General features: G+C 39.9%; 1 protein-coding gene across 1 annotated transcript; it reads right to left on the reverse strand.

The window, feature by feature from the left end:
- Nucleotides 1-264: 264 nt before the first annotated feature.
- Nucleotides 265-9,807, reverse strand: LOC112282787 (uncharacterized). The gene is made up of 19 exons (XM_024520861.3): nucleotides 8,321-9,807; nucleotides 7,930-7,958; nucleotides 7,444-7,555; nucleotides 7,209-7,306; nucleotides 6,689-6,785; nucleotides 6,515-6,604; nucleotides 6,206-6,268; nucleotides 5,896-5,970; nucleotides 5,149-5,214; nucleotides 4,723-4,800; nucleotides 4,232-4,342; nucleotides 3,942-4,019; nucleotides 3,641-3,757; nucleotides 3,468-3,511; nucleotides 3,195-3,252; nucleotides 2,763-2,852; nucleotides 2,487-2,567; nucleotides 1,047-1,184; nucleotides 265-673 (listed from the first exon to the last, which is right to left on the reverse strand). Exons 1-19 carry the CDS (start codon nucleotides 8,351-8,353, stop codon nucleotides 635-637), a joined length of 1,497 nt encoding a protein of 498 aa, XP_024376629.1. The 5' UTR covers nucleotides 8,354-9,807; the 3' UTR covers nucleotides 265-634.
- Nucleotides 9,808-10,064: the final 257 nt, after the last annotated feature.

Below are 10,064 nucleotides of genomic sequence, written 5' to 3' on the forward strand. Positions count from 1 at the left end.
ACGTTTTGACAGATATAGATAGCTTCAAGAGAGCTGCCAGAATGATTTTCGAGAAGTCCACGATTAAACCCACAACACCATGCCTACAAAATGTAAGGATGCCGATTCTACAGATGCATTTTGTGACGAACCGATCTACAAAGTCTAATATTTCAAGTGCTTTGAGGAGACAAACAAAAGTGTATCATTAATATATCACAATGAAGGAAATGAACAAAGGTTCAATGATCACCACCAATTTCATGATTAAGAGAGTAAACAGAATAGTCAAAATGATAACCAGCCAGTTGATCAGATACAAGAATAAAGCGTGCGTCAGTTGGTCAAAGTACTCACTGAACAAAGTGTATTTCGCCAGTCTAGCAGAAGCTGAATGGTCCAGGAGAAGCTGTACAAGATTACACTAAAGGCCTAATTTGAAAGGGCGGAGTGACGCCAGCTCAAAATTTACCACATACAACCCAAGGCTCTAATTAAACCAAAACAAAAACCTGTAATCGAAGATCTAGTTTAGACAGCTGTAACAGTCGACGGTTCAAAGAGGAAATAAAGATGTGGAAAGCAAATGAATTGGCTGTTAGGGACATCTAACAGCAGCTTAAAAGTTATTTCCCGTGTTAACCATATAAAAACTTCATGATATTTCCGTAAACCTTGACTCGTTACTTGATACCTAATGCACAGAGCACAGAAAAAGATAATTCCAACAAGAATTAGTTGTGGATTCTGTCACGAAACTAAAAGAAGCTGAGATCAGAAACCAGAATCATGAAAGCTAATTGTGGCTCGTCTACGTGATCTCTAGTAGCTCAATTATGAATTTCTAGGTCTTAAGTCCACATAATCAACAATCTGAACGAAACAATATTGAACTAGCCATGCAGTAATTATGATCGCAATAGACACGAAACATTGAAATGCAAGACAATTGTAGATGTTTTCTAGCTGTGGCCACATAAAGGATTGAGTAATAACAGTCACAGGCAACCACAACAACGATCTGAAGAAGGAAAACACAGAGCATTCTAACCAAAAACGAAACTCACCGTTGACCCTATTGCAACAGTTTGTGTCCGTTGAAGCATAACCATCGTCTCGTCATGCCTTCCACCAAATGCTGATCGAGCAATCCAATGCTCGAACTCTTCATAACTCTCAAACCGAGGTGGTTGACACACCCCTCCCTGTCATAAACAACGAAATGCCAATATTTAGCAATGAATTTCAGAAAAACGGCAAACATCATCAAAAAAAACTGAAACACGACCAAACACTTATTGTGTAGACTGCAATAAGATCACATTCTATAATTGAATATGAGATTCCATGTAGACTTCTCAAAAAGCCGTTCACATGTAGACTGAACTTGTAGGGATTAGGTCGATCACACACCACAAACCATAGGCATACATATCCCTGTGAAGAAAATACATAGAATTGTTACACGTAACTGATACCCCACGCTTGCAGATGCGAATATTGGCTATGCACTGGGCTAATTTTAGCAGGTGCATAAGAGAACAAATGATTTCAGCAAACATTGACCCATTCCTAGAGCTGTGAACCCTGTTCGCCATCAATCATCTAGAAATACAGAGGCAATCATTCAACGTCCCAAAATTTCTAAAGTAACAGATCGTTTGCGACTAATGCTAGGCTAAAAAGTTACAATACATTACCTCTACACGAACTGCACGGATCAGTCACTGCAAATTTGAGGCTCAAAGTTACTATGTTACAAATTACGTGGACAAAGCGGACGTGCCAAATTATGTGCCGCAAGACAGAATTCGGATTAAATGAAGAATCATATTTTAGTCTTCAGGTAAAGAGCTACAAGATTTTAAGTTTCCGATTACTAAGCAGCACGCAACTGTCTACTGGAATGACAGAAGTTTCAAACAGAGCACATATTTTTTCCCATATTAAAGGATCAAGCCATGGGTTTTTAAAATATTCTACACGAGGAACAAGAACAGTAGGCTTAGTTCTAAGTGGGGATCTCACTCCAGAATGCTGCGATGCGATAGGTATATCAACGTTAGAAGGACACTTATATTCTGACGTGATAGTTGCAGTTATATTTTCAGCGGTTTCTTTATCATTCATTAGCGAATCAGGACACGCGATCGCAAGTTCAGGTTCATCCTGTTTCTGCAAGAAGAGCAAGTTATATTGGAACCACAGGTGACAAAAGTAGACACGACTTGATTCCACAGCATGCTCAACTTGTTTAATGCAAGACATCGTCTCAAGATTCACCCCTCCTGTAACTGCATCTTCCTCATAGCCGTTCGTTTTGGGATATAAGTGCTGTTTAGTAGGAAGAGAGAAACAAGACATTGCGTGGATGCAGGGTTCAGAATGTCTTTAGATATGCATTGAAATGCTTTTACTCCTCGACATGGAAAATACACATGATAATATGAACGTGACCTGTAAAAATCTTGGTCGGTATAATAGTTTAAGAGAAAAAGGTAGGATACCTTAGTGTCGAAGAGTCCAGGATGCCCTCCAAAGTCTGGAGGCATTGACGTGACTGCAGATGCCCATGAAACTTGTTCTTCCTGCAATTTTAGAGTTCAGAAACCGATCTGGTTTAAAAACTAGAAATGGATTCATCGCTAAACAGAAGGTTCCCGATATCCGCAAATCTTATTACAAGAAATTTCGTTCTTAAAGCATCGAAATAAATCACTGCTACAGAATAATTCTTGTGCAAACTAGTGAAAAGGATCAACTAAAGGCAGCTGAGGACCAACCAAATATTTCTGTTGGGCGTCGATAGGTTCTCTGTTGAAGACTCTACTCATTTCACTATTTGCTTGCTCCTCACCTCTTCCAACAGTTGTCTGCATGCTCACAACAGCGAAAGCAAGGTTCAGAATCAGTTCGCAACTCAAAACGCTCGAACACACAACCATAGCAGCAGACAAAATAATGCCAATTTTCTCATTTATTAAAACAAGAACGTATATACTTCGATTTTTCATCGAATCAATTCTGTAATAGCCATATGAGCTTCTTTCAAAACAGGAAAAAGAAAAGAGAGTGTTTTACGTGTTGACATATAATATTGTGAACTGAGATTGTATAGGGTTTAACCTGGCATTCTGTAAATGTCTCATATGTTTGGTACTTTTTAATGAGACACGTGGCTTATAATGACCAATGGAGCTACGAACAAAACTTACCTCTCCACTTGAGATGGTATTAGCGTCTTTGTTTTTATCTGAATCTTTGAGATTAACACTGAAACGAATTAAAAAATGAAAAGAGGGTCAGGAAAAGATCCATTTCATACTGCATGCAATAACGGCGATGGTAAACTCCTCATCTCAGAGAAATTATGAGGAAACTTCAGCATATTACAAGACCTCATGTGGAATCAAAACAGCTTGGTTAACGTACTAAAGAATTCATCTAAGACAGCATTTGTTTATAGATAAATTACTCACAATCAGTACCTATAATCTGTTGATTCAGAGATGTGCTTAGACATGAGGGTGGCCTGGAGGAACAAAACAGGACAGGGGTTTCAGAAAACCTTAATCAGACAATAAACAGTTGTAGAAGCTAGTAATCGAAAGCTAGTGATGCACATTTTCAATTTCCTCAATAGTCCTTTATTGCACAATACCTGTTCACCAATGATGCTGCGGGTTTCTGGTAGCTGTTCTTCGAGCTGCAACACACGTGCACAAGACACACTAGCTTGTCCTTCATTCTGAGATCCTTGCAGTTGCATCATGCGTTCCTGTCCATAAGAACCGTAAACAATAAATACAGTACTATCTGCATTTGTCGCTGCCTGCCAGCATTATAATGGGTACTTGTTTTCACGGTACACCCCAAACTGAACCTCCATCGTATATTTAGGCAATGAAATGCTGGAGCTTATTGAAGAAGAAAATTAAACTACTAATATTTAGCAAAGTTACCTTTATAGAGGACATTTTAGCTCGCAAGCTCTGCTCAATTTGATCTCTGGCCATATGGAATGGTAGGTCAAAGACATCCTGCCCATGTCACCTTCTCTTTGTTATTATCCTAGTAATTCAGATATTTATCGACAACCTGTACACACAACGCTAGAGCGAAATCTTGTATAAGAGAATTTAACACATTACAACACACAATGTTCACCCACGAACTCTGGATCAAGGAACAAAAATGTGGTTATTAGTTTTTTAAAATGTAAGTTTACATCACTAGTTGTATATACACTTACAGTACGCCCTTGCAAAGGAGTCGGAGGTGGTTCAAGATCCACACTGCCGTTACCAGTGCTTCCAGACCTAGGCATACCATTTGATGTATTCAAAGAATCACGCATGTCAGCCTGCAAATAAACAAAGCCATTAGAAAAGTTCAAATTGAAGCAATAAGGAATACCAGATGCTTCAATTTGGAAAGGTCATGCATGAAATTCATCAAGTTAGTGATTTCAAATCCATCGATTCAAATCATACGACTAGTAAATTTCAGACACTGAGAAATTATTCTGCATTTTTGGCATCGAGATGTCCATCAGTGCTGGAAAAAGGATCAAGTAGGCGATCACAACCAAGATCTCGAAATTGAAAATGCAAGGAACGGTTTTCCATTTTAGTATACATTAGTGTAGACTATTCCTCGCCTTCACCTTAAGAATAAGTAACTCCAACAAGACTTACTTTTATGTATCTCGCAAATAGCCACAACCAGGCCATGATGACATACCTGCATGGATCGTAACAATGCACGTAAATCCGCATTCTCAGCCACTAGCTCCTGTTTCTTCGACTCATATGCATCAACCTGCCAACGAAATTTCCGATACATGTTTCAAATCATCATATAGATCCTTCGTATGAGACCACCGCAATATACTGTTTTTTTCGTGGAACTAACAGAGAAGTGGAACAAGATGCACAATTGAAATAGAAAAAGAGCTCCATCTTAAAGTAGCATTGTGCAAACAGCAGACGACAAGAAGTTTCAATGCTAATGATTCTCACGCGTAATCACTTGTAATCTTGAAGTGTTGTCGCAAAGGGATTCGAGAATCCAGGGTACAAGAGCAGTAATTCAGAGAGATAAGAACGTGGAAGATGACAACAAGACTCTTTTAAGAGATACAGTTGGAACTGATTTGTTTTAACTTACTATCATTTTGTAAAAGTCCCCATCAGTCTTCTTAGGGTTCCATGTACCTCGTTGTCTTCCTTCTTTCTGTTTACCAAATAAGGCAAATAAACTCTACATTATTTACAATCAATATTATATAACCAACGATTACCAAAAATCACTGTCACACTCCAATTGATGAGTTGAATATTGTTGACCGCAACATGGGTGTTCGAACAACTCGCGTCCATAAAACAGAACTCGTCAGGGGGACTAAATACTTTAATGTTGAACACATATCAAGGGGCAAGAATGGGAAGGTAGCTAGATATCATCAATTGCAGTAATCCTCTGAAGATAGTGACCGAGAAGCAATTACTATATTAGCCAACCAAATCATCAACATTAATCTTTAGGAATTGAAAATAAACTCAGTTGATCTGAAATCGCTGAAGAACTAAAACATCAGGCTAGTGCAATGAAAATTCCTCTCAATGTTTTCTACGCTGGAAATTTTCCGAGCAGGTGCAGGAAATCCTTGCGGATATCTTCATTCGGCATGCACAAGATATTTTCCAATTTTTGGAATAGATAATATTATGAATTTGAATGGAAAACTCCGGGACGTTATTTTCCCGTGATATGCTCATGCACATACTCAAACATGTGCATCAAAAACACAAGGACGGCATTAAGTAACGGATACGGCTATCAAGCATGATGTGGAACTTTTGAAAAACGTGAAAATACTCGGACTTGTGTTGCATTGAAAAAATAAATGAATACCTGAAGGAGATGTATCATTTCTAAGCCATTCTTCGATTCCTTCTTTTTCTCCATCACCACCTGATTGAGCCGCTCCTGTATGCAAATCAACTTTAGTAGGATTATACTGGTTGACCACTTGATTAATTCACCTAAGTAATTTCAGGGATTATCAAGCAGGTTGATTATAATTCTTCTACTTTATCACAATTTGCAAGCGGCATTGAACACGAGGATTATAACCAGTAAGTGCGATTTCTCAATGCCCTTTATAAACTGGACGATGACCTGAGCGTTGTCCGACATCTACATAAAAATGCAGTGAGTATACCTGTAGCTTCACATATTCCTTTTCCTTCTTCTTCAATTCGTGGTTTTGCTGTGATCTCACTTGCTGTCCATGAACATGAGGGAAAATGTTGAAACATGACAAACAACATCAAATCACTAAAACCAAGTCACAATAATAGGTATACGGTGAAGGGCTGCTCTTATAATCTTTCTACTCACCACCAGTAGAGAAAATACGACCCAAACACCACTTCCCAAAATTTTGTAAATGATCTCCAATGCATTCAGGCACAAAAGTATTACAACTGGACTGCAATTGCTTGAGAATGGCAGACTGTACTGGTCTTACCTGTGTGGCAATCAGCATACGTTGGAATTCATCCTTTTCCTGTTGCAATTTTTCCAACTGTGTCTTGAACGCAGTTGCCATCTTTTGCTCCTGTTACCATCCCATGAAGGTCACTTTTAAATCACAATATCAGACTTGGAATAACTTGCGTAATAATGACGTTAGTTGAGTTACCTTGCTTGCCATTACTTGCAATTCACGTTCCTTGCTACTAAGCTGATCAGCCAATCTTTCCATCTTGGCCTCTAGCCTAGACATATCTGACATCAGCCTGAGCAACAAACAAGCTTTTACAAGTTATACGTTGTTGACTTCCTGAAAATAACCAGAGCTTGCGATAGGATGAAATGTACATCTAGTTGAATATACAGACCGGATGTCATAAAGCATATATAGCTTCTCAGAGTCCATGACTCTGACAATAGTAACGAGAAGGTCATGGACTAAGAGAAGCCACTTTCATTTTGATATCCAAAGGACGATATCTGAAATAATGACTTGAATCAAAATAGCCGCAAAGTTGGCAGCATATTGATAGAAATAGGAGAGAACAGAATCTACGTTAGTAACGAATTGCATTTTCCTCTCCTATTCGAAACTCTCTGGACATCACAATGATAATGCTGGCTCATATGCAACTTACGAAAATATAACATTGGACTGTACATGGCACAATGTCTAAGCTACTGCGAACCTTTGTCTCGTCTCGTTAGCAGCTTCACGGTACTCAATGTCTCGTTGTCGTTGCTGAATCATTGAATATATACAATTACATGTCTTTGCAGTTGATACCTGCCACAAAATCAAGCCACTATCAAAGGTAAAAAAAGTACTCGGACTGCAAATTTCTCTCACAACCAATTGAAACAGTCTGCAAGGAAGAGAAAGACTCGTAAAAGAAAAAGCAAGCCACAGGATGAGAATTATACAGGATCACTTGAATATAAACTGAGTCCAGATGGAAACCCCAAGGCAACCAGCGACTGATTTAAGTACTTGATGCAATGATCCAAGTTATGGACATCTGCAAAGACATCCTCCCTGCAAAGGAGAAGTGAAAGTGCATTCAGTTCATACGATTCAAAACTGGGGAGAAATTCCGATTCACCCTGAGACGGATCGAAACGCTTGAATTCTCCTTCATCGTTACATAGCCTATACACAAATCATTGCTCAACCAAGGGCTACATCTACAAGAAACCACACTTGGGCTTTCGAGAATGGCTAAAAAAGACGAACTCTTCCAGCTGCATATCCTCAGGCTGAGGCCAATTTGTGTAGACTTCTTAAGAATGGTTTGACAAGGGATGTTAGATTTCACCTTTCTCCCTGTAAACCAGGTACAGCATAGTAGAATTTAAGGAGCCAAAGAAAAATAGTTTTAGAATGAATGCAAAAGGGTTGACAAGCTTTACCCCTTTTTGTAGTCAGCCTCGTAGGAATCCTGAAAAGGACGTGTCCATGCCCAGGTTTAGGAAAGCGGCATGGAAGCCAAAAAGGAGAAAAAAAAAAAAAAAAAAAAAAAAAAAAAACAGAACAGAACAGTCTAGACCAAAGATATTTGCACAAAATGTAGATTTAAAGTTTAAATCGTGAACATTACCACGCACCTAGCAGTACGACTAGGGATAGCAGCACACACATACAAATACACACACATATAGATATATACGGCACGCTATCTACTTTTCTCAGAAAACTAGAGCCATGAGCTTTTTGCGATCGCTAATATATGTCTAATAGAAAAGCTAGTGGGAGTTACATAACCTTCTGCTTAATAAAGTGAAGTATCAGACCACGTCTTACCATGTAACTACCTTCGATGTCGCTTATCTTCATTGCCTCTAGATTGCTTGGATGGATTAAGGATGTTTGTTTCCCAGAATGCAATGGCCTGGATTAGTACGTATGGTGGAACCAAAAACAGTCAATTGCAGCAGAAAGGATCAGCAGCTTAGATTTCGAGGCTTTGTCACTAAAGGATTGATGATACTAGCCGGTCCCGAGGTCACAGAGAATCAAAAGGAGTAGGAATGGATTATCTATTAGTGCTCCACTGAAAATGTGTAGAGTGCGACTCCATGTGGACAGTCATTGTGCTCCACATCGTCCAAGTATTCCAGAGGAATGTGCATCTTAAAGAGAAAGGGACTGTTCGCAAAATAAGAGGTAAGTAAAAAGGTGGAGCTCCAGGAGACCTAATCAACCGAAGTTCCCTCTCAAAATAATTTCTACCGCTCAACTGCTGCCAGCAATAGTTCGAAATTTGAAGAGAAAGAGGTTTTGAGAACGAGAAGCAAGAAGTAGCATGTTCCTTCCAGAAGATGTCAAAAGACACGGTCCTTACACGTTTGAACCAGGGAATATCATTGTCACTTGAGCCCAGTAAGCAGCTGATAAATGCTTCTAGCAAAACCGTATTCTCTAGTGACAAAAAAATGTGGAGGCGCCAGATAGTGGCCACAACTCTCTTACGATTCGTCCCCAGTCCTACTAGTGGCCCCTTATTTCCCACGTTTCAATTACCACATTACCAATCAGCCATCCATAAAGCTCGAAAATAACCGCAAATCTCCACAAAATGTGTTGCCTAGTATATTCCTGTAATTCTCCATGACCTCACAGGTACCTGATGAACAGTCACACTCTTCATACAAAACACCATTTCGACAATAGATGAACCCTGTAAAGTTCTTCACCAGTGTGCACGGTGAGTTTAAAGGTTCTGAACAACAATTCCTCGTCCATACTCTTCCATAAACAACGTTAAAAGGTGTTTATACTTCTCACAGCCACCAGCTCGCAACGAAGCGAAATACTACACGTAAGAAACACTAAGCTCACGAACTCCAACAAACTCACTGACTAAAAGGAAAAGAAAGAAACCCTTTCCACAACTCACAGACTCGTCTGTGTCACTCCTAGCTCAGATCCCTTACATTTTTCCCAATGCAAAGAACATGCTAAACAGTCTCGTCAACATCCGTCACATTCCATTAAGTCCTTCGAATCCTAATAATAAAAACCGAGCCGTTTCGCAATAAGACTTGCCAGCTCGAGGCAGTAATTTAGCGAGGTGCCGCCTACAATGCGGTTGCTACAAGAAAGCAGCGAGATATACAGTGCCTAATTGCAATGCTAGCTTCAAGAAGGACGGGACGGAGAGGTGGCGAGATGTAGAGCTCCGATCTGCAAGCTCAGGCTTCAGTGAGCTAACGACTTGAAGGAATGGATCGAGCAGAACAGCAACAATGACGGCAACAAAGCTTAAGCATCTGCTCAAAACAGCTCTCGCGCGCGGAAACGAAGACAGAGAGAGACACACACGCGGGGAGAGCGAGAGAGAGACCACAGATGCCCAGCCGGGCACGGGCAGGGTCCAGTGTGTCAGACCGGGTTAGAGGAGATACAGCGTGCTTTTCCAGGAGCGCGGGCCCGGCGAGGGCCGGGTGGACCCGGGCTAGCGCTGCTACTTTATTCCCGACTTTATAGCTATAGATATAAAAATAAGAGTAAAAAACAAAAAACAATTAACAACTACAACAGAATA

The sequence above is a fragment of the Physcomitrium patens genome, chromosome 5 (genome assembly GCF_059467195.1).
Source record: "Physcomitrium patens ecotype Gransden chromosome 5, ASM5946719v1, whole genome shotgun sequence".
NCBI classification, from domain to species: domain Eukaryota; kingdom Viridiplantae; phylum Streptophyta; class Bryopsida; order Funariales; family Funariaceae; genus Physcomitrium; species Physcomitrium patens.

Bases quoted from the DNA above. Each gene is read 5' to 3' on its own strand.
- LOC112282787 (XM_024520861.3), bottom strand. From the start codon at position 8,353: ATGAAGATAAGCGACATCGAAGGTAGTTACATG. The intron at 7,307-7,443 runs GTATAATTCTCA...ATTTTGTGGCAG, and splicing joins GTTTATATTCAAGTGATCCT to GTATCAACTGCAAAGACATG. The intron at 674-1,046 runs GTGAGTTTCGTT...TCTGTGCATTAG, and splicing joins CTGTTGCAATAGGGTCAACG to GTATCAAGTAACGAGTCAAG.